The sequence below is a fragment of the Lineus longissimus genome, chromosome 16 (assembly GCF_910592395.1).
Source record: "Lineus longissimus chromosome 16, tnLinLong1.2, whole genome shotgun sequence".
Taxonomy (NCBI): Eukaryota; Metazoa; Nemertea; class Pilidiophora; order Heteronemertea; family Lineidae; genus Lineus; species Lineus longissimus.
In genome coordinates this window covers 13,418,770-13,444,212 of record NC_088323.1, presented here as the reverse complement: position 1 = coordinate 13,444,212, position 25,443 = coordinate 13,418,770, and the positions used below count along the sequence as shown (strand labels likewise).

At 42.1% G+C, this 25,443-nt stretch overlaps 2 protein-coding genes across 2 annotated transcripts in view; one reads left to right on the top strand and one right to left on the bottom strand.

The window, feature by feature from the left end:
* The window catches only part of LOC135500409 (ankyrin repeat domain-containing protein 50-like), a 745,855-nt gene that overhangs the window by 468,979 nt on the left and 251,433 nt on the right, over positions 1-25,443 (bottom strand). The gene's annotated exons all lie outside the window — the stretch shown is intronic.
* On the top strand, positions 14,975-23,804 carry LOC135500765 (BMP and activin membrane-bound inhibitor homolog; the record flags this gene model as incomplete). Its single annotated transcript, XM_064792416.1, has 3 exons — positions 14,975-15,035; positions 15,295-15,597; positions 23,254-23,804. Coding segments are annotated over 3 exons (861 nt in total), but the record flags the coding sequence as incomplete, so codon positions are not given.

Genomic DNA, 25,443 nt, shown 5'->3' with positions numbered 1-25,443 from the left:
AATGATAACGTTCCTGGCCGATGCAGAGACGCCGCGAGTGGCAAATGGAAATCCCTTCAAGTGTAAAACCTTGCATATCAGAATATCAGCCAAGAATATCCCTACTTGGAGGCGGTAAAATCTGCCAAATATATTGTGGTGCACATCAAGACAGATCTGAAGTTAAACACGCTTATTGCACGAACAAAGACTGTGCCGGTGATTGTTAGAGTTGGGGCTTGGAGCTTGAATGTCTTTTGTACGAAAGCCAAGAAGGCTCATTTCGAGATTCGAAATTCGAAATTCAAAACTCGATTTCGAGAATAAAAACTTGACTTCGAAATTCACAACTTAAAATTGACCAATGACAAGCCGTCTTACAACACAAGAAATAATTGGCTCGCCAATCATATCACTTCCCTATTACACACCGTTCAACGCCACTTTGGTAACTAACTCATCACTTTGTGAAGTCTCTTGATGGGGTACCTCCTACATACATTTCAGTGCACCCCTAGGGGCATACAAGTGATTCAACCTGATTTACATTAAACGATATCTATAAGCAGCAGCCAGCTAGTCGAGATCAAGCTGCACTGAATCGCCAATAATGTTCTCTCCTATCTCACAGTATATCGAAACTGTTCTCGTTTGCACCAGGAATATATCGGTGAATGAAACACCACCCAGTCCCCTAAATGTGCATATTAGTTGCATGAAGACCCACTTTTATTCCCAGCTCCTTCTTTTAGTCACGAAAGAAAATACGTCAAGCAGCACCTGTATAGATCAACACAGACCGTACACATAACGTAAATCACCAAGAGCACACATCATGAGACTGTGATGGGACTGTGATCTACCGTTACAATGTACCTACATCACTGCAGCTGCCTGTGGGCATGTTCATAGCGTACAGAGTAACATACACAGATAACAAAATTACACGCACGAAGCCATTGGTCATTGCTAATTTTTTTAAAGTTTTGAATTTCGAGGTCGAGTTTTGAATTTGGAAGACAAGTTTGAATCTCGAAGTCTAGTTTTGAATTTCGAATTTCGAATCTCGAAATGAGTCTCTGGGCTTTCGTACTTTTGTCCTTTGTGCTTAAGTCATGAGGCCAATTATAGTAGATTCATTCCCTTCCCACTAATATAATCTTAATGAAAATTTATTGCAACGCAATTTTGTCTTACATGGCCGGTAAATCAGAGAGCCCTATGACACGGCACAATGACCTGGTTAGGAATTGACCACAGATGAATTGTGATGCCACGTGCGACTTCATGCTCATGCACCATGCGATAGGCCCTAGTAGGCAGATTTTCTCCGCAAGAACATGCTGTCAGTCAAATTTGGCCAATTAGCGCAATGGAATTGTCATATAAAAAATGATCAGGACGACCTAAAGGGAAGACCAAAGAAGCACTGCAGCGCCAGACGACTAGCTTGTGTGCAAAGCAACTGCTCGAGGGGTCTGCTGGTCTAGACCATTCAGTACGGGCCAACTATAGCTAAATCGTTTATATCTACAGTGCTCATTGTTTTGCCGTGTCCGATCACTGGTGATTTGGTGGTCACAAAATATCCGAAAAGAGGCGTGGCGGGAATGAAGCAACCTCCACGTCCAGGGGTCAATGCGCTTCCCACTTGAAGTGGTCCTCTTATGAACCCCTGGACACATCTAAAAATAAAAGCTCTGTGATTAGTTAATGTCAATTCACATAAATATGGATGACGTCACTCGCTGTCACATGTCATTTTCTCATTAGCATATGATGATGAACACATGAAATTTTAATTTTGCTTCTGGTAATCATATGAATCTCTTGACCTTGGTTACAATTGCTGTGTTAATTTTCTCAAAGCGGAAAATCTATAGAATGAGAGAGGACGTGTGCTTCTTTGTGACACTCCTTCTAGAGATCATTCTGAGCCATCAGCGATAATCGGTCCGTTACCTCCCCTCATACCTCTGAAGAAAAGCATGCCATAATTCTGTCTCTCGTGCGCCTCGATGTTGTTAGCCAATGAGAACGCTGCGTTCAAAATTGTGAATTTTTTCATGAATGAGTCATTTATTTATTCTCGCCTCCAGTCTTGGCATACTGCCAATATACACTTTCGCCACAGCATTTTTGAACGTAAAAGACTAGAAGCGAGGTTGCTTAGATCATGATCAAAGTGGGCTCTGGATATAGGCCTTCTGATTGGTTAATATCGGCGGTAGCATGCGATCCAGTGAGGAATAACAGAATCAACTTGTACAGGCAGATATGCGTATTGCGTCAAGGGTTGGTGTAATGGAATCCGGGTCGGTGGACTGGATCCAATGCTTGAGTGTCAAGATGTCTGGAGATTGGCCAGGCGTATGCCGTGACACTGGATACCAACGGAGAGCCTACGGGTTGCACTATCTTTGTAGCGAAGTCATGGATTATAAGGGCTGACAATAAGGGTTTTAAGATCATCTGCAGGGGTTCAGTTCTCGGGCTGACACTGTTGCAGAACTTCAATAATTACATCGAAGAAAAACTGGTTATGTCTGGTTAGGCTGTTCGGTCGATATCACCATCCATCGCCAAATGACATCAATTGCCGATAGCGAGAAGCCTTATAAACAATGGGCCATATGAATAAAAACTAGCATTTCCTTGGAAGCAAATCCTTCAAGTTGAAGCAGTATTTTCTAAAAGTAAAAGATTATGCTTGTTTTCGTATGAATAATGTGGACCATTCACTGCAAATGCTTTGCTAATAATCTTCAAGCAAATGCTTGAAGGTCAGTCCCGATGTCATATTTCTTATGAATGGTCTGTGCTGGTAATCTATTTCATTTTGTGGTTTGGGTAATGTTATAGCATCGTGAACTTCAGGGCCTTTCACTTGGCACCTATCACCATGTTTTTCGAGTTATGTGTGTGGGAGAGGAGCACACGACTGACCCTGGTATTCGAGGATAGGGGGGGTCAAGAGGTCTCCTGATGAAAAGATGTTGGCGAAAGTGCTAGTGTTCTGTCCTCGTTGACACACTCTCTTGCGTCATCATCGTCCGATTCATCTGTCATCTAACTGGGGAAGTCCTGCATCCGTTGAATAATTTGCCACGTTATACATCATAGACCTAGGTTAAGGAAGAGCTTCTACTGCTAAGGGAGAGGACCTTTGCAATTGTTTTGGAATGATTACTTTGATAGAAAAATTGTCCTCCACCTGATTTTTTGCAGATTATGAAGAAACACTTAATATTTGGTCTTTCGTGCTCTCAAAGACCCATCTCGAGTGTCTTCCGAATAAATTGTAAAATGCTATGACCTCCGCTACACGTGTCCTCATTAAATCGATGCAGTGAAGGATATTTATTTACACGACATGGCTCTCATAGCAAATACAATTTTCGAGACCAAAACGCATAGAGCTATTCGGAAGATGACAAACCTTTTACTTCAACTTTCTGGTCACCTCAGGAGCAACATTGAAAAATCGAAGAATTTCCTATCAAAGCCTATGCCACACTTTATTCATATGAAGACAATCATTTGTCCCTTTTGAAGTAAACACTAGATGCTAAAAAGCGTTTGCTTTGACTTGTAACAAGAACTTAAATTTCCGAGCATTTGCTACGTCACTGGACTGCCACGACTTAGGGGCGGTAAAATCTGCCCACCAATATCAAAGAGTGCATATCAAGACAGATCTGAAGTGGAACTCGCTCATTGCACCAACAAAGAACAGTGACAATCCCGGTATCTGTTTGTTTTCAAGAAATAACAATAAAATAAGTTCAACAACGGTACTGAATAAATAGGCTATGACCAGGCCTTCGTTATGATCAGGCTCACATAATTCAATTCATTTCAATTTAATCAAAACCCAATGATGGCTCTTATACTAAAGTATACATATCATACAATCATGTAATACTCTAAAACTTCGAATACAAGGAATGAAGCTGCGCCCCATTCATTACAATGGCGGAGGGATTCTAAAACCTCAATATCAATTCTAAAGAAACGTCTCTTTTATGAGATGAAATGGGCTCACTATAACTAGTGATGTTGATTTCGTTTCATTGTCAATGTCAGTCAAGATCAAATCGTGGTTATAACACATGCGACTCCATTGGCCCATGCCATTGAGAAAATAATAATACCTGACTTATTGGCCCATCCCCATCCAATACCATTGTAATGATTGGGGGCGAGGCCTCATTCCTTGTATTCGAGGTTTTAGAGCATTCACACACGTATACAAAGTAGATTGTGATATTATGAAGTAATCGTAGACTAGTATACTACCCGTCCACATGCGTAACTTAAGTGGCATTATCATTGGCACAATAAGAAATGCTTTGCTTGGTTGTCCAGTTTTTCTTTAACAATATCTATCATAAATAGTAAAGCGCATGTATACAAACGTACGTGGCCTGATATCAATCGCTTTCTTTGAATAATGCTTTGATAAAAATAAGGTAGAATGGGGAATTTGTCATGTTTGTAGCCCCAGTTTATTTGTAGCCTCTGCATTGTTTGATGCATGGGGATATCAAGCAATATCATCGGCAGGGGCTACAATTAAACCGGGGCTACAAATACCCCATTCTTCCCTATCTGCTGTTCGCGATGACAAGTTCCCAGATTTGATGAAAGAAAGCACCGTTTGAGTTCATGTGAAATTACAGACCTCCATATTATTACGAGTATGCCTCATCTGTGTGGTGAACGCGAGGCCCACGCCCCCAAGGCAAAGGCTGGTATAGAAATGGAAAAAAAACCGGTCGGGTACTAAATTTACGCACCTCGGCACAATAAAGGTCGATATGACGTAACATACAATTTTGTGACGTCATACGATGTAAATGTCGGCCTCCATGGACCAGTGCGTTTTGGCCACGTACCTATAATAAAGTTTTAAGTCGTTTTCCAGTTAAATAGGCAGTATCCATTAGCTCATAACTTTTTACCAGACGTAATCTGGGAGGAACGCTTCAACAGGCAAATAGACCTATCCTAGCCTGTCAAACCTTAAAGTTTCGTTGTACGTTATGCATGGTAAAGTCAAGGTTTGGGGGGGGGGGTCTGAACATAGGGGGCGCTTTTTTTTAATTATTTTCACTGTTGACCTACTTTTTGGAGTGTATGATTTCAAAACACTCACATGAACCTTTGTGCATGCGTAGTAATCTAAAAATGTCAACAAGTTTAGCCCCACATATCAAACTAAATTCTAATAATATTTTTAAAAACATTCAAAATGATAAGACCCTTATCCACTGCATACTAAGGGAATTAAATTTGTTTAAAGGGACTATTCATTTAATTACAGGTGCGTGACCTACTTAGTGACGCGGTTTTTGTCGTGGTTACAACGAATCATATTCTCAAAGAAAGTACACTCAATTCTAAGCAACGGGAAACCAGAAATAAAATTTTTCGGTCATTTTCAAGAAATTTACACTAATTTGAAAATAATACTCGACATCGTGAAAAAGCCTCCATTTCCTATACTAAAAACAGTTGAAAATCTGATGTGAAAAAAATACACAAGTTTTCTATGTCAGTGAAATACTGCATAGTGCTTGTTTCTTTCATCAATCAAAGGTCTTCGCATATCAGACTATTCAATATCATTACATTAGAATCACCTTTCTCGTGACGTTATCAATGCAACCCAACAATGGAGACTGTTAACAGGATGGTAAGGCGTTCATTGTCATGAGATCTCCAAGCCTTAAAGTTTGCAAGTCTTCAATGCACTCATTGCACACAATAATGATAATTCATAATGTTTTGATGCGGTGACGACTAAGTAAAATCAGGTATGCAACAATGCCTTCAGTCGCTCCAACAATGGAGAAATCGCTCCAACAATGGCGAGAGACACAACACAGAATGCAGTTTGCTCACCAGAATTACAGTGTCACATGTGCTAACTCATACTTCATAAAAACCATATCATCATTAGAAAGGAAAGATGTTCATCTATTCCTTGGCAATACATGTATTTTCCTTGACAACATCTCCATTGGAAACCAACTGGCCTTTGATATTGTTGTGAGAACCTTCTGTTGGCTCAGAATGACACGGAAAACTTACAATTCTCTTGGAGACTGGAAAGTGAAGTCGTTCTTTCGAATTTAATACAGTGATTTATTTCTCGTTCCAGACGCCGCCTTCGAAGTTCCAATACAGTCGCTAACCAATCTGCTCATTTCAAGGTAAAGAGACCCCAACCCAGTCTTGAAGTTGACCCCATTTCATCCTTTTATCATCTGATTTTGATGAGCATTTTGTGGTAAACCGCATGAAACTTACGGCTTGTTTTAAAGGTGTACTCACTGAACATCGTGAGAACAGTGTTTGTGACTTGGCTGATTTTGCCATTCACAAGGTTATCAAGAAAGCTGTCACCGACCGGTTATCTCTGAAGTGCACCAATTGCACTTTTATCTCCAAAATCTATCCAATGTACACAGAAGTAGAAAAAACAGGTCGAGGTGCTAAATCAGCTACAGTAAATGTTGGTATTCAAGCTGGTTTACAAGAAACTGCCATTGACAATTCAAAGTGCCGGGTTTTACTTGGGGCGGTAATATTTATCCCCCATCAAGCAGTTCTATGCAAAACCAGGCCAACAAGTTTTCTGAACTGATCACCTCTCTTGACAAAACCGATATGCAAAACCGACTCTCAGAATTGAGAGATATTCAAAACCGGTTGACAATCCAGGGCCCGGTTGTTCAAAGATAACCTTATCGGTGCTTTGAACAACCGGGCCCAGATGAATTTAATCCGTGTTTCGACAGTCGCTGCAACAGCGTAACATTCGGAGTACGTCACAAAGCAGGTCAAAGTTGCTCACAAGCGGCGGGCGTTGCGCGCGAGACGACGACAGCCCAAAAAAGGTCATCGGTCTTTGTCTTTTGAACAAGTTATGTCCGACAGGGCAGCGTCACAAAAGTAAAGGTTTCAAAGTTTTGTGCCCAGGTGGTCACGAGGTCGAGTGCTTTGCGAATGTCAGTTCATGCGAGACCATTACAGAGCGCCGCACGGCCTTCGAGATAGGTCAAGATATTGATAACGTAGGAATGGAAGTAAAACACATGGTAACTGACGGCGATGCAACATCCACCTTAGGGATGGGAGAATGATTATTAAAACAAACAAAAGCAATCATAAAACAAGCCGATCCTATCCACCGCGGACAGACCATCATTCGCGGTGCAGGAAGCGCCAAATGGTCAAACGAAATGTTAGCAAAATCGACGCGCACACTAACAAATGCAGCTATGAAAAAAAACTTCGCGAAAGATATAAAAAACCGAACATCACTGGTCATGAGCGAGTTATTCAAGAAATTCAATGGCAACAACAACTTGATTGCTGCCAAACTTGCCAAAACGGTTGACAGCATAATTTTATGCTACTCTGGCAATTGCTCAAAGTGTAGGTACTAAGTAACTGGCTGTAGTGGAGGTAAGAAAAGGTCTTGGTGGCGCAAGTCCGCCCACCTCTCTGCTATGCGGTGGGGCCCAGATTCATGACCACTACAGATCAGTTGTACTTGAGGGCATTGCTAGAGATGAAAGTAAGTGTGAGTGCCTTGGCTGAAATGAAATCCAATCAAACATCGAATAATGTTGAGGGAAGCCACCGAGGTCTCAATGCACGTTCGCCAAAAAATGTACTTTTTAAAAAAACTCAATGCGTTTGGTCGGGCTCATGGCAATGCACACTCACTGAACAACAAACTTGACAAGTCAGTCATTAAAAAGGCTCAATTTGTAGGGGCTTCAATTGGTCCTGCTGCAGTCAGAACCCTGAAGGATATCCAACACAGGCATGAGTTTTCGGTTGAGTATAAGAACTCCCACAAATCTCAAGCTCTTCCTACGAAAATGTTGCAGGTTCGCGAATACACCCACCACAAGAAGAGAAGGCCACAAGAAGAGGCAGATGCGTACAAGAAGGGGAGACTAGAGCACAAGGCCATCGTAGACCCTACCAAGAAGAGGTCGAAGAAGACGTCCTAGCCGTGTGACCATTCATATTCAAGTATGAATGTGAGAAGAGCCGCCTCAGTCAGCACCCCAACCATAGCACGGTATGCATTAGTATCAGTATGACATATTTTGAAATCTTCAAAATACATGTACCTCGGTAGGCCTATAATGACAATTTTATCTTGGCCTTACCCGGGAGAAGACAATCTTGATAATCAAAGTTGTCATGGTGGTGGTGGCTGCATCGGTTCTCATTCTTGCTCCACTGTCTTGAATTATTCACATCTTGTGGTTCGAGGCAAAGGTGATCAGCTCGAGCGCACAGGCTGTTATGACATAAGTGAGACACTGACTTCCCTTTGAGGTTTTGTCGGGTGCAGTTGTGTGCAATCATGTACGCTAAATGGTGTGCATAGGTGAAAGTAGCTACCGATCGAGTCCCCCGGCAACTTTGGCTTACATGCACCATAAAAGTTCTTCGTGTGGGCCTTAACCCACACCATACAGTCTCACTCAGGCTCACATCACTCTAATAGATACTCATTCCAATCACCCATAGCAAAAAGTGTTCTGAATGTGAAAAACTCTGATGAAATTAGGTAAATTATGATGAAAATGACCAAAAAAACAACCTTGGATAGCCATTGCGTCCATCATTTTTTCAAATTCTAATTCAAATTTCAATTTTTTTAAATGAAATTCAAAAGATGAGACAAGTCTACATGAAATAAATCAAAAGAAATTGAGGAAAAAAACAGAATTTCAAATTTTTGCCAGTACTTTGAACAAAACACTCAATTTTTCAAAATAGCTCTTATAAGCCGCGTACCTGTAATAGAGTTTTAAGCCGTTTTCCAGTTTTAGGCAATATCCATTAGCTCATAACATTTCCCCAGGCGTAATCTGGGAGGAACGCTTTAACAGGCAAATAGACCTATCCTAGCCTGTCAAACCATGAAACTTTCGTTGTACGTTATGCATAATAAATTCAATGCTTGGGGGGTCTGAACATAGGGTGCGCTTTTTTTCAATCATTTTCACCGTTGACCTACTTTTTGGAGTGTATGATTCCAACACACTCACATGAACCTTTGTGCAGGCGTAGTAATCTAAAAATGTCAACAAGTTTAGCCCCACATATCATACTAAATTATAATGTTATTTTTTAAAACATTCAAAAAATATGATAAGACCCTTATCTACTCCATACTTAGGGAATTAAATGTGTTTAAAGGGACTATTTTCGTACACAACCTCGACCGGACCTTTAATTACAGGTGCGTGACCTTTTGGCTACACACCACTTATAGATTTGAAGCCATTTTTCTTTAGACATCAACTGCCATAACTTTTTCCCAATATCTCACTCGAACCTAATATTTGCGGGGCAGAAAAACCACACCCAGCTGGGCATAATTCCATAGAATTTTAGACAGGTCATGACCATGATAATTTCAGGGTTCGGGGGGTCTGAAGTTTTGGGGTCGTTTTTCCCTTACTTTCACGTGTCCATCACGTTTCACGGCTCAGCGGGTTAATTGGATCCCAAAATAAACGCTGGTGAACATATGAGGCTCAAAGTTCATCAGAATGTTCGCTAGAAACAACTTCGATTCATGATATAAGAGAAACTATATTCTGATAGCACAGATGGCACCCCAACTGGACAGTGAGACCACGCATTGATTTCTTAAAGTACTACTTTCCTATGCGATCTACGCTGATTGGTCAATTAGTGATGTGGAGCCTTTTTTGGCAGGAATGGCCAGCCAAACGTAAAAGGGGCCCATAGAATTCATATACGACCTGAAATCCGCTCAGAAGTTTCTGTTTCGTTTTAAATGCTCACTGTGACTACAGTAATGAAAAGCAGTGTGGCTCTAATCTACTTACTCTTTAAACATGTTACTTTTTTCTAACATTTTTCACCCCTGTCTACACTAGAAGCGACTGCGAAATTTTCAAAAGAAAAATCAATTTCATGTTGCAGTTTCACGAAAGTTTCGGACAAGCTTGATGGTGTAGACCAGGCTGTACTCGCGGTACCAGAAAAATAACCACTTAGGCTTATCTCTGCAGTCACCAACGAGTGGCATTACAGTCAATCTCCACTTTATCACCAAGTCGTCTTAGTTGTGCGTATTTATTGGGAATTAACGTCATGACATAAATGGCGATAATACGCACGATATGGCGATGATACATGTATTGCTAGACGTAACACTGATATTTTCCAAGATGGCTGCTAAACTGAGGCTTACCGAGGCTTGTTATTTCCTGATTTGTGATGTTATCGACTTCAATCTCATGATAAACATTCCTTGGTAAGACTTCGTCTTGTGAAGTTCAGAAATTATGTTTTCTTGTTACACAACGCATCAAAATATCACTTTGGTCTGCAAATGAAATACAGTCCGTCCTAACTATACCTGTATCCTCACCTGCACAATCCTGATCTTACTTGTGATAGTGTTTTAGAATAAGCACACATATAACTATCTTACGAGATCGTGTCGGTACAAGAAGTGATAAAAGTGGTCAGGCCAAGGACGCCAGACCAACGTCACGATATACTGATAAGTCAAAATAGGTCTTGCTGAGGCCGTTAGTCAGTTCCATATATCTGAGAACTGGAACAAGCTATTGTTTGGCAAATCAGCACGATAAGCATGACAGGTTGGTCAGCTGAGTGCAGACTACTATGTGCATCAGAAGTGATGAGATATGACATCTGGGACGCTAAATTTTTAATTTTGAATGAAAATGATAAAGTTGTTGAGGACGAGTTGAACAACATTCCTGTCAGAGAACGTGTCGATATTCAAGACAAGCGATACGAGTAGGCCAGGTTTTATCTCCAACCCTGATCGACAACCAGATCGTCTTGTTTGCGACCACAAACAATGGGGCCAGGGGCCTGTTTCATAAAACTTTTTAACAGACATCCTTCAAGGTACCATAAAGGAAGGATATAACGTCTATTTAAAGCTGCGTATTAAAAGCGTTTCATAACTCGTTTTTACTCTGCCATAACATTAAATTTAACAGGCCTGCCATAAGTAAATGATTGTATGGTGTACCTCATTGGTGAAAAAAAAACAAACTCGAACGCAGAGTGATTTATTGTGTTGAGATTCGTAATACATGATCGAGTCGTGGCAAAATGTGTCAATTTCAGTGTCTTTGGTTCCTATACACTATATGAATGCCCTTTCGACATACGAAACTTCCTTTCCATGCATTAACTCTGTGCCGGTGTAATGTTTTTGAGTGTTTCTGTTTTTGAGTGTTTCCCCTCATTGTTTGGGAACGCTCAAAAATAGATTGACGAGTTTTTCTGTGTATCCCCCTATTGAAAAGTCATGGTCTCTCTAGCTGCCTATTGTTTGGAAACACTGAAACATGGGGAACAACCACAGATGTTACACCGGGAACATGGCCAAGAGACAGCGATCTCGCAATTGGACTGATACTGAATTTGATGTTTTAGTGGAGTTCTACTCAGAACTCAATTAAAAGCTGGCGAATTTGATTGCCGTTCACATCCATGTCTCGAGGAGGAAAGTCATCATCCCCTGCGTCATCGTCAGAGTCCTCGTCATCATCGTCATCGTCATCTGAATCCTCCACTAAGGGCAATCTATCCTGGACAGCAATGTTGTGGAGCAGGCAGCAGGACTGAATAATAATGCTTGCCTTTTGTGGTGTGTATTGAATCTCCTTGCGGAGGCATCTGAACCGTTGCTTTAGGAGATCGTTGCAACGTTCTATGATGCATCTGGCTCTTATTTGCATCCGCTGGAATGCCCTTTCCTGTCTGATTTGGGCATTGGCAAGAGGTGTCAGAAGCCACCTCTTGCAAGGATACCCCGAGTCTCCCAACATCCAACCATTCGGTGGATTGTTTTCAAATGCCTGGCCAAAGGCTGAACTGTGCAGAACGAAGGCGTCATGAGACCCTCCTGGAAAACGTGCCACACAGTTATTTATGATCATATCCCAATCACAAACTAGCATGACATTAATGCTGTGGTATCCTTTCCGATTGATATACACGTTTTCGTTGATGTGAAGCTTGCGTATAGGACAATGGGTCCCATCGATCGATCCAATTACTTTTGAACTTCTGGAGGTCCCTCTCGAAGTGAACGTGTTGGTCAATGCGTGCTGCAAACGCGGATGACACAGCGCCAATACACCTCGATATCGTCGCAGTGCTCACATGATGAATATTACTGATACTAGATTGTTCATGCCCGGTTGCGAAATATCGTAATGCTATACACACTTGCAATGATACTGGGAGGGCGTCATTTCTCTGAGTAGGATGCTCCAACTCCTCCGACAGCTGGCGACAAAACCGAAACATATGTTGTTCGGGAAACGATATCTATTGATGAATAAATCATCTCTCATGGTATCCAGCGGATTGAATCGATCCCTGAATACCCGTTCCCGTCGAAGGTTTCGCCTATTCCGTTCCTGAATCAAGCGCAACGTGATTCTGCTTCTACCCTGGACGAAGTCCTCGCGACTAAAGGAACTCTAGACTACCTTCAGGTTTAAAGGAACCAAATAAAATAAAGACAGGATAAAACCACTACCTGAAACACTCTTAATGGTAACATTAACCTAGATATTTTAAAGGCACGTTTATGAAACGCGTTTTTCCTTTAAGGAGTGACTTTATCCTAGCATTAGGGCTAAATGTACTTTATTAGGCTTTATGAAACAGGTCCCTCTTAAAAGACGGTTATTTACAATAGTTCGGGGTGTACCAGCCATGTTTTTCTTCAAGCTGTCGGCAACGTGGCTTGCTATGATCCATTCGGCAGGAGAACATGCTCGTTTGGAACTTGGCCGAGATTTTATCAGATGTGGTTTGGTGTTGCGTCAGGAATCTTAGGATGGCAGTTATTTCGGCTTAATCGAAGGTTTTGTCAGGGGAACTCCTTTTCTCCCAGGATTTGTCTTGGAGAGTTAGACATTCTCGACGATGAGGCCTAGTTAATGATGATGATGAGTATATCGAGGGTAAAAAGCTTTGTGCACCATCGGAAGAATACGTTTGTCGGTTTGTCGTCATGATATAAACAAAAGGGCTCCTTCCACCCATGCCTTTTTGCACAGAACACGTTATGGCCTTGGAAAATATCGCTAATGTTGATGCACAAATTATTGCATATCTCTTAGCAGTGTATTTATAATACCGTTTGATCCCACTACAGTATTGTGAGTCTTTTATCGCTCGTAACACTCCTAATGGTAGATTACGAGATAAGAAATATATTTGTCTGATACAGCTGCAATTAAGTTACGAGATATATAGAGAAATAATGCCGTGTTACGCTAGACTTCAGACCGGGCTTAATGTTGAGATTGTCTGTCGGCGCGTTACGTTTCGTTGCGACTGCAGATAAGACGCAGAAGGATTGAGCACCGTTCGATTGAACCTTTTTTCCCAAACCAATTCTGCATCCTTTCTGTGCGCGACATCTTTTAGCACTACCTCCCCAGTGCGAAAGCATCTTGGTACACAAGGCAATGCCCCTTTAACGATTTCAAAGCTTATGACGGTTAAAGGGCAGGAGCTAGGTGGTCAAACTGGTCGTCCTGAGGTGAATGTTATGTGCGGTTCGGGGACTTGTTGGGTTTTCTTCAGGTGTTTATATTGCTTGTACGAGCCTGGACAGTTTCAATGTAACTGTGAGATAGGAGACACTCCTCTTGACGACTTCGTGAACTTTATCTTGCCTCCATGTCTTCTACCTAGAGTCGCCCTTTAAGATGGGAATTTTGACATGCTGGGGTGAGATGTGTCAAAGCTCCTTTGTTTGTAGTTCCCGATTGACGACTTTATGCCATGTTCTGTATTTTGTATCTTTGGCTCCAGGGAATCTTGACCGGCTCGGGGAGATAGGTGACACCCTGCTCCTTGGTACGTAGTCCCCCCCCCCCCCACACACACACACATTGGCCAATCAATCCAAGGGAGGGGAGATTCTAACTCTGTTTTCGGTGTAAAAACCAGGCCTTGCCTTCTCATACCCTTCGTTTAGCCTGCTTCGCTGCCGAACTTGTATATCACAACCCGAAGCGACAGAATTACGACGACGTCTTCGCGGCGCCAAAATGGAGTAACCTGCCGCCATATTTGTGCGACAAACATCAAGGTTGACAGACGATTATGCCAAATATGGATTAAACAATAAATAAATAACGGTTGTTTGTTAATGGTTTATGAGAAAACATGCGGTAAGCTCAAACTTGGCTAAAGAGGCGAGACTTGTAGGGGGCTTTTTCTTTTGTCTATGTTTCAGAAACGGTCGAAATTATATCGGCCTACATGTGTTGAGTATTTTAAAGTGTTCTTAAGGTTATTTTGTTTTAGGGTGACCATCAGAAATCGTTTTTTGAAAGTCGTGTCATGCAGTCTGGTGAAAAATGGGCTGACAAAACAGGTGCCGTGAAGTGAACCGACCTGCGACCAGCTCTGCTGCGCAAGTGTTGGAGATTCAGACAATGCGCATATCCGCTCGAAAATGTCGCCAAACGATTCTTGATGATTCATTGCATCATGTCACGATGTGAAAAAGAATAAAAAGCATTCAATAATCTATAAAATTGCTATGAAATTATTATGATTGGCCAATTATCAATGCATGTCTCCTGCCAGCTGTCGTCTGCCAGATTGGCACGGCAGGCAAGAAAGGAAACAAAGGCGACTCGTTTCACCAGAATTTCAAATTGCATTTCGGGTTTGACAGGCCGGTGACCACGTGATTGCCAGTTAGTGCGGGACTGCAATGTGGAGTCTGTGCCTGCCGAGCGAGAGTCTCTTGTGTTCGGGTCACTCAAATCTCAAATTCACGGCAGAAATCTTGCAGATTGACCACTTCGTGAAAACAGCAATGATGTAACATACGTTGATTCACAGTAACTGAAGATGCACTGCAGTGCAAATAGAAACGGAACTCTTGTGATCTGTATCCCAACTGACGTGTATAGCTCTCTGCTCAACTGTGAGCGCAGTCTACAGCAATTGCAAGCAAGGTGGATGGCCATATTCAATAAGTCTACAGCATATGCGAGCCAGGTGGACGGCCTTATGCAATGCTTCTACAGCTTTTGCGAGCCAAGTGGTTGGCCTAATTCAATGAGTCTACATCATTTGCGAGCCAGGTGGATGTCCATATTCAATGAGTTTACAGCATTTTCGAGCCAGGTTAATGGCAATATTCAGTGAAAATGTAGAATACATTCCTTGACTACGAAAGCTTTACTTACATTTCTGAATTCTTTATCTTTGCAGGTGAAATACGTTGCTACTGCAACGCGCCATCATGCGTTCAGACGGGTTACATGTGCAAGTCACAGGAGGGACGCTGCTTCAGTCTGCTGACGTACGAAGGTGACAGCGCCAATTCCGCCCACGGTTGCGTGGACCTGTTACAGATGCGGGATAGGGACTTGTGCAGCGGGAGGGGAGATATTATCAAGGCCAGAAACGGACAGGAAGAGTGGCCAATACTCATGTGCTGCCCAGACGATATGTGTAATTATATGGACAATGTTGACAGCGTCGATATGGAAATAAAAGCGGAGAATCGTACTCAAAAAGGGAATTATTAAGCAGAATGAATTGATAACACCATAAAAAGACTCTTTTAGGTTGCTATTCTTCTACATTTAAATCAGTGTATGCAGATAATCGTGGGGCGATCGACCTGCCGCCTGTTAACAAACGAACAAACCGCAATGAATGCCTGACATTGTACATCTCTGAAGAAGGGTGAGAGTCGTTCATTTATGGAGTTATCTCTTTACGGTATGATATCATTCAGCAGCTTCCAGTTGCCCTAGCTTCGTAATTCAATTCACTTAAAACTCTGTCGGATATTTAATCTGAGTAAGCATTTAGAATGTATTCTCCATTTTGTTGTTGTTTCCCCCTTTCCAATAGTGCAAGGTTTAGACACTACGTGGCGCTCCACACCATCTTAAACGAATATACCGATCGCGATGGCCGAGTGGTTAAGGCACCCGCCTCGTGAACGGAAGGCCGAGTTCGAGGTTCGAGGCCCGCTGGTAACCTCTTTCCGATGCGGCCGGTTGGTTAGCCGCCAGCTAGTTAAATAGGGTACAAACTGCCTTCTCGCCAGGCGCCTGGCATTAGAGATAGGAGTTTGGAAGTAAAGAGTGTCTCATAAGCCAAAAGCTGGCTTGTCCTTTCATTAGGGGTGACACTATGATAAACAAACTTTACTTTACTTTACTCCATTTTGTATATCCGTCTCTTAATTGGTCAGTGAGGCTATCATTTCGATCGGAAAAACCATTTTGAAATCGCCTCCAATATTTTTAAAGAAGTGGCTGCTCCTAGGGGATCCATGATGCCACAACAAGAGGGGGCGTGCACTGTGGTACTGCAAAATTCGTTAAAAAATATGATTAATTTAAAATATTTCCATGAAATAGATGGGGGTGGGCGGGGTTGGGGGGGGGGGTCGTCTTGTGCTCTTGGATCCTCGCCTGTGTGTAGTTGTAGTCCTTCCCGATCACACAACAACACAAGTACTAGACAAGGCTTTTGTCACTTGGGAGTGTCGGTGCACCTGTCTCGCATCAAATGTTATCAGCCACCAGACTGTTCATCTCTTTGTTTACATTCTGACTCATCATGCGACACTGGGGACGAGTTACGGTGCCATGACAAGATACTGCCTTTGTTTTTGTCGGGGAAATTCATTGGACTGAAACAGCACGTGATAAATGGACTTTGAATTCTTCCAATTGAGCAGGTTGCGGCCCGGCCCAATGCCCATTCGTAACAAATACACCAGCAACAACAACAACGGGCGACTCTAGCGCTCTGCGGCTGAAATTGAAACTATCTTGATCTATTTTTAGTTTTGTTCGTAACGCACACAAAGTATGGCGCAACATTAGGATGAAACATTTACCAATCAAGGTCTACTCTCTCTTTTTACAAAATTGGCTATGTATCCGATAGATTTTAGACCCGTACTGAAAAGAATTATCTTGCTACAAAAATAGAATCTAGAGCTGAAAACCCCGATAAAGTCAACCCAAAAATATATAAGGTAGGGTGGTACAATTAATCGTTGTACTGCCAGCTGTTTTGTACACTGTATGGGCTATATTTTTGTTATTGCTACAATTGTATATACCGCTTTATACTGTGAGTACGGATTTAAGCCGGTCCTTCACATTCATAATATCATCTTAGCTGCGGTCAACCGCATTGGTGTATTTTTATGCTCTAGAAATAAAACAAAAGGCGTCTATGCGACCCACTTGAGAATCGATGACCGATATCTTTGGACGAAATGACAACATGAAAAATCAATTGGCGCCTTTAAGAAACCCAGCACAAAATGACAAAAAATGGTGTGTACAGACCATATACAATACACTGATATATTGGGTCAAATTAACTAAAAACGCAACTATGATTGATCACAAAATATCTTGAAATGTCACCAATACTCTTTCTGTACTTAATACACGCGACAGATTGTTCTTGTTGCACTGAATGGACTTAATGATCAGGACTTTGATTGACAGGCCCTAGTTCAAATGATGTTTTATTAAAGATAATCAATGGAAAATTTCAGATAAACTGTCCGAAAGTGTTTCAAGTTGTTTGTGCTAGATATTGGTGTCACTTTTTTAACATTTATTGGGGTATTTAATTGTATGTCATGATCTGATAGTGATGAAGTGATTGTGTCGATTGTCGGAGATGTAGAACACATCGCAAAAGTGATTAATTTTGACAGAACTTGCCCCGTATGGTTGGAGGGTTAACAGTGTCGTCTTACAGGTAAACACTCCCCGCGTAATATTCGATAATTCTCCAGGAATTTTATTTTACGCTCGCGATTGGCCTATTGTTTGCCTGTGCCATGGGTCTCTAAATGCAAACGAAAAATATGTATTCTCCAAATATTACAGGTGCCATTCAAAACTAACGCATGCGCAAAACACATATACAAATGTAACGCATGCGCATTCCACAACTGCGAGTCCTGACCTCCTATTTTCATCAAGACAAGATGATTACTTTAAATTATAGGTTGATTTCTTTGTGATAAGGCCCGTCTATTCTTGTTAGTTTATTCAAATCTCCTTCGGTCTATGTAGCAAAAATCTACAGTATTGTCGGCGGTTTTATGTTTCCTTCCTTTTATGTCCGTGGTATGGGGACTGATTTCCAGTGGTTATCTTGGACATTTAGCGACAAATTGCAAAGGAATAGCGAATTGCGAAGTTTGGGGCATCAGGATTTGTTGATTATAGGGTGTTTTCGCAAAACGCAACGGAACGTCAACACGAACGCCTATTCCAATGTCATTACCAGGATATCGTAATGTGCTGTAGGCATCTGCATAGACGTTTTGGTTACTCTGCGAAAACTCCCTAATATCGAGTAGGATAGCTATCACGTGACCATAGTTAGACGCGATCAAGCCATTATGAGTACAGTTGAACCTTCCTTTAGAAGAAACTTCTCTACAAAGGTCACACTACCTATCAAGGACACTAGTTTTTGTCCAAAATGACCAGGTTGTTTCCATTCAATTTGACCTCTCTAATCAGGACATCTCTCTATTAAGGACAGCACTTGTCAGTCCCGAGAGTGTCCTTAATGGCGAGGTTGGACTTCTGTCTTTGATTGCTTGAAGATAACTCTCTTGCACGTCATGCACGTTTTTCTCAATAACGGCCTGTTCGAGATGGTAGAGGGTTAACAACATGAATGTTTGCTAGCTTCGTTAGCACGGTTAGCGCATTTAGCTAGGTACACAGACCCAATTTGAGCGGTAATCGAACCCTCGTTAATGTCATTTTGCATTATGTGAATAAAGTTAACATGGGGAGACGCTAAATCAGGTCGAACACATGGTGAACTTGGCAACTGTTGGTTGTTCCTGCGGCATCTCGTTACCGAAGATGCTTATTAGTATTAACCTGCAGAGTTTGTTGCGGTAGTTTGTTGAAGATGGATAGACTGTCACCGGTTTCGAGTCTTGTATAGTCCAGTCAATGTAGGTGTAGTAGTCCAGTCATATGACACAAACTTAGAATCTGTTATGAGCTCCGCTGGCGTCTCACCGATGATGTCGCAGACTGCTTGTCAGTTTTTATCCTGCTGAGTCTGCCGAAGATGGATAGATTGACAGGGTTTCAGAGTTGTCTGTACAGTCAATATAGGGTTGGTTAGTCCAGTCATCTAACGTAAAAGGTTTGGAGGTTTTTTGGGTGTAGTTAAGATGTAGTGGAGCCTTCTTGTTAGTTTTTATCCTGCAGAGTCTGTTGAAGATGATTGTCAGGGGTGTCAGAGTCACGTATAGTCCAGTCAATGAAGTGTTGGTAGTCCAGCCATCTAATTAGACCATATCCACAACTCCGTGGATATGGTCTATTGTTTTTACTGAGCCGATCGCCAGGACCCGAGGGATGTGGTTTTCGACACGTATCTCCAAAACTGCCGCACGGAACGTACTGAAATTTGGTTAGGTTACGTTTCATAACCTGCTAACGAACAACGTGTACTTTATTTTTGCAGCCGTTGCTTACTTTTTTAGTTTTCGGGTGATTTTTGATGAAAATCGCCGGTTCTGAACCGTTCCGGTAATAGCACTGCCTCCCGCGTTTTTACCGATTAGGCAAGTTGCTCAACGTTGATCTGTCCCGACCTGAACAGGTGGGAGGATACCCGCTACATGGAAGAGCCAACAGACATTTCGTCTACGCATTCTAGACTGGGTGAGTGTGATTTTTTCGTGATTGTAATCGCCCTCAAATTTGTGTTGAAACACTGCATCAGACAAAATTAACTCATCAGAGGTCAAGAAAAGGATCTTAAGAATATATATTCGCTGTTAGTTTGGGTGATTATAGGGAGCACGTCCATCTTTTGAGGCAAACTTGTCATCCGAAAGTTTCCAGATCCCCGTAATGGCGGATATACATTCATCAAAAAAATTACGAATTCGGGCAAGTTTCATCAAACTGTGCGCCTTAAACTCCTAAGAATGTCTGAAAATCACCCAGACTCTACACATGAGATATACCTTTACTGAAAATAATTGCTAAAACCTCGCTTAACGTGTCGCGAGTGCTGAAAGCAACAGTTTTGGAGATCGTTTTTCTGTACATTCTGCTCACTCCTGTAGAAATGTACAGTAAAGCACGTATACACGTGCAGTGTAAATGGACACACGAATGTACACACCTTCTGAAAATATTGGTCAGCAAAGGTGATAATTAGTGTTTGTTCTGAATTATGACAATGAAATTCATAGACTATTAGCAGGTAGTCAGTGTCTGTTGGTCTGAATAATGAATGATAAAACTTCTGGTGAAGTTAAAATATTTCCTCGCTCTGTTTTACAGCCTGACGCAGTGACGGGGATGATCAGCATCTGTTCTGTTCTGCGACCGCATCAGTCACGGATATATGAGCCTTGACCACGAGGAGCTGATGAGGCAAAGTCGTATAACCGTCTTAACCTTGACATCGGTGCAGTGCTGAATTTGCCGTCCGAAGACTAACCAGTATAATATTCCAGCCGTATTTCGTTCTTTTCACTGTAATACTTTTACTTCAAAAAGACTGAATAAATAAACCTACTGTGGCAGTTAGTTTAAAAAGATATTATTGCATTTTACGTTTTTACTCTTAGTGCTGATCGGTCATACCCCTTGGGCCTGGCCGTAATCTTGCATACTGGTTGTCTCGATGCCGTATGCTATGACCATGTATATATCTACTGGACTGGTTTGTTGCACCATGTCGAAGGAATTTTATGTAGAGATCAAGACACTTCCCTCACATCACAATCTACACCTCAAAAGAATGGTTGTAAAAATCCTTGCCATGATTCCCGGTTGCCCCTATGTTGTGACCATGCATGCATCAATGGCCTGGGATGTTGCAACCTACACTTCAAAGGAATGCGAAGTCTAAATCACATTTATTTTTTGTCCCCAGGTTGTGACTTTCCTAACAGCAATTGCAGACCATATCCCTGGTGATAGTGTTTTGTCATCTTAAAAATGGGCACCAGGACAAAGCACCAAAAACCTGCCACTTAAGATCAGATCAGAAGTTACCTACGTGGTGCCAGTACCCACAAGTACATGATTGACACCTAGATCATTTGAAGAAAAAATTGGCAGCAGAACCATGTGTGCATGGAGGGAGGTATTATAATATAAATACTGTGGAGACGCAATGTATTATTGGTCGTCCCAACATTGGGAGCTTTCATCCCCACCAGCCATATCAGATGGCCAACTGGTTTCCCTCACTCGACCAGAAAACTCATCAAAAGATACGAAAGATGTTGAGATTCAGATTACATTTGCTTGTTGTCTGCTGGATTCTGACCATCAATATGCTGAGTTGTTGCAGTCCCAGAACCATCGCTAATTCTAGTATTTATGATGCACCTACTGTCACAACCTAATTCAGCTGGTTATTCAGGTTATCTGGTTATATCCTGGTGCAAACCTAATTTCTCAACATGACAAAATACTTTCACCAGGGATATGGTCTGCAATTTGCTGTTAGGCGAATTGCCCAATACTAGTGTCAACTTGATCCCGCTTGAACAAGCATTATTTAAAAGCGGCTACAAGGAAATGACATGGTCCTATAACAGTATGAAGACGGGAGACCTCTAAAAGACACTCAACGGTTCAAAAACACAACGTTACGAGTTAGCGACATCATTGTTTCGCATGACCATCGAAAAGACACAAACGGTAAACTTTTCACTAAAGCAGAAATACATCGTAGGAGTGAAAACTGTCTTGAAATAATCACTAAATATTGTGAACCCAACGAACCCTCCTTGATCTGGATCGATGCCAGTTCGTGTAAAAGCGAACGAACTTGCTTGTTACCGAACAGGCCTCGGGTGCAGGGTTCAGGAGGAATTCCTCGAACCAGTACCGTGTAAAAAGGCCTAACGTTAGTATTAAAGATATCTCGTTTAAAGTAAAAAAGGCAAATCTGCCCATGATTTGACAACTTTGTTCGACAAAGTTACTTTCGAAACACAGAGATTGCCGGAGACTAGACGTCACTGAGCGGTTGTTTTGCGGTGCCAGGCTGCTGAATCAAGACCATGTGTCTGGTGGACTCCCGGGTGGGCTCCTGCGCATCTGCGGGGAAGGAGACATGGAAGAAAGTTCTCCCGGGCCTCTTGGACCAGCCAGAATCAGTGGCAGTGCTGGATCCAGAGGCAGAAAGGTATACCGGGTTGGGGACTGGGTGGGGGAGAGGATTGGGAAGGAGGATCCTGCCCATCTACGGGGAAGAAGACACGAGGAAAGTGCTTCCGTGCCTCTTGGACCCGATTCTAAAACAGTCATCAAACGACTTAATAAATCAGTGAACGAAACGGCAAGAACATCAGGTGGGGACTGTAGCACTTGGCGGCTTAGCTGTTGATCGAGTCGCCGAAGCTTATCTCGGTTTTTGTGTAGCATTAAACTGTTTATTTTTAAAACTAGCATTATATCTAGGGGACTATCAATTCCCCGGGGCCACCGCAACAGTGCCTCATAACAACCCAACTTTCGCATGGCCGGGATGGTGCGTATTTCGTAATTCCTGTTCAATCTGGTTGAAAGCTCTGGAATCAGAATATTTATGTATATATGTTTTGAAGCGTTAAACGTACATGTAATGGTACGGTACTATCGATATCGTGGAGTAAGAACATTGATATGGCTGAGTCAGTTTAGTCTGGCGCGGCCTCGCATGTTGCAGCTACCTCCGCCTCAGTTGGCCTCAGACGCGCGGCGTCAGGTAGCAATTAAATTAAGGCGGCTAGATACTCAAGCGGTTTTGTTAGTCTTTCTAAACCGGAGTCACTCAAATAGTTTATCTAACTAACGAGCTACCGACAGCCGTGTTTGTCAACACGTTGAAAGCAAGAAGAAGAAGTTTTTTTCTGCGGTGAGCGGTTTTTCTAGGTGTCGCCATCTCGTAGAAGGTGGCAGCACTCCCGCCTGCCCAAGATGAATAGTGTGCTACCGGTATCTTATGGACGAAAGGGACCACGGGCCTTAGCCCAGCCCAACTTTCATGCCTCTTGTAAGAGTATTTTTGTGCCTTTCAGAGTCTGTTGGGCGGTGGCAGCACTGTTGAATTACTTAAGAGTAATCTCAAGAAACCTGAAAAGTTTCTTGGTAGCCCTGCTTATGTATTTTTCCCGTCCTATCTTTTCAGTTATACAAGAAGACATCGAAACCAAGGTTCATCTTATCAACCATGACACCCCGATCCACCACGAGGAGTACTCCTCCGAGAAAGAACTCTGGTTTAAAGCGGCTGTCATTGCCGTGCCGATCGCCGGTGGATTCATCCTAATACTCCTGGTGCTACTCGCTGTGCGCATGCTCAGACAAGACAGTAAACGTCATCATCGGCTTATGCAAATGAGGAATCATCGAAGCTTGACGAAAGCGCAGCTTTACGTCACGGATCATTTTTATCTTGACAAAAACGAGAAGTGTTCTCATTTGAAAGGCATCTCGAACTGTGTTGCGGAAAAAAATTATACAGCGAAAGAAAAACATAAACAAAGTCCTGTGTCAACTTTTGTGAAAATGCCGGACAAGAAGGCAAAAGATGGCTCAAATGGGTGTTCTTATACGAGGGATTCAGTATTAATATGGGGCGGAACGAAGACAGAGACAATTATCAAAGACACATCCATTGTGTAAAAATTTATGGAGACTCGGACTCAGAGTCAGAGGTTTCATCGCTTGCCTTGCTTCTTCAACTGGTACAGCGCAGTGACCTCTTGTGTCAGGATTGTATACTAATGCACTCTCCTTTCAGGGAGACGCGAACCTTCTTTGCTAACTGTGATGGTTTCTATGGTAACGTGGTGTCACTCGGACTAAAACTAATTATACTGTGTATACTGCGCAGTACTTGTGCTGATATTTTCGTTTTCGTTTGAGTGGCACTGACTGTAGAAACAAAGGCATTTTCTTGGACAAGAATCTATTTTTAGACATTCTCTCCAGGAATAGAGTCGTATGCTTTGTAAATGTAGCAACACATTGAATTTCAATATACTCTATCCGTAGACCTATAAGGTCAGTTTTGCACTCATAAAAGTCACTATTTCTACAATCTAACGACAGGTATGAATTCATTTAAAAGCTGTTTATCTTTAAAATAAATGATATCGAATGGATATTATCAGGTGTAAACTCCACATACGTGTGTAGTTCACTTCCTGTTTCGCAGGTGGCGCGACTGATACTTAAAGGATGGCACTGGTAGTTTCTCGTACCTAATATCCCTGAAGATTCAAATATGTTAAGCAGGAACCCGTTCAGAATATCGGGCCCGCCCCATGACCAGTCGACGTTTCGGTGATTGCGTGAGTGTGGACATCATTCTGATACTGGGTATCAAAGGAAACACTGCGAATATTCTAGTATGAAATGGTTAATTCAACGCATAGAGGAAGATTACACCTTTACAATAGGGAGGTTTCGCTATCTCGCCCGAGAACTGCTACGCCGGGAACGATGGTCGTTTTCGTTGTACGAAATTTCGCATTTCAATTGTATAGAATTAGGCGTAGGCATTCACAATAAAGTTAAAAGATCGAGAAAACCCGCTGAAATTTGATGACGTCATTCGCATAAGTGTGGTTGTCTCGGAACGGGATGGCGAAACCTCGGTATTGTAGTTTGAAGTATATTTTGCTTCATCGACATGAGTTAAAAACCAATATGAAATACTAGTAGTCCGCGAAATTCTTTAAAAAAGGATTAATTTCGTCTTTCATCCCTAGTTTAAAAAAAGAGGGCGTTGGAGTGCCATGTCTCTGATCGGAACTATTCGGGTATTTCCGTAAGCTACATTTTACATAAAAAACCCGAGTAGCTCTGAAAAAATAGAATATTTTGTTGTCTGTAAATAATTTCACATCGTTAAATTTACGATGTTGAGAGTTGAATAGTCTCCCTTCGGAAAGCGTTCGGGAAATTTCGGTTGTTCCGAACGTTGCTGGACGTTTTCACGAATGAGGATCTAAGATAATAAGTGGATGTAAGATATTTCAGTGAATGGAATGGATTATTTATTAAAGTCATTTTAATGGTATATAAATCATTTCGATATTGAATTTTTACTAGTACCTTTCTACATTGACATTTTACAAAGTCAGAACGAATCGGGCCGAGAACATTGACCAACGCGGTCAGAGAGATGGGACAGTCACAACCAGACTAAATGGGGCCTGGCACTTGGCACCGTCTTGGCATTAAGGTCAGAGAGACAAAACAGTCACAGCCACACTGAATCGGGCCTGTCACCTCCACCATATTGGCAATTAGGTCAGCAGTCACAAGCAGACTTAATCGGGCATAACACTTCAACTGTCTTGGCAAAACG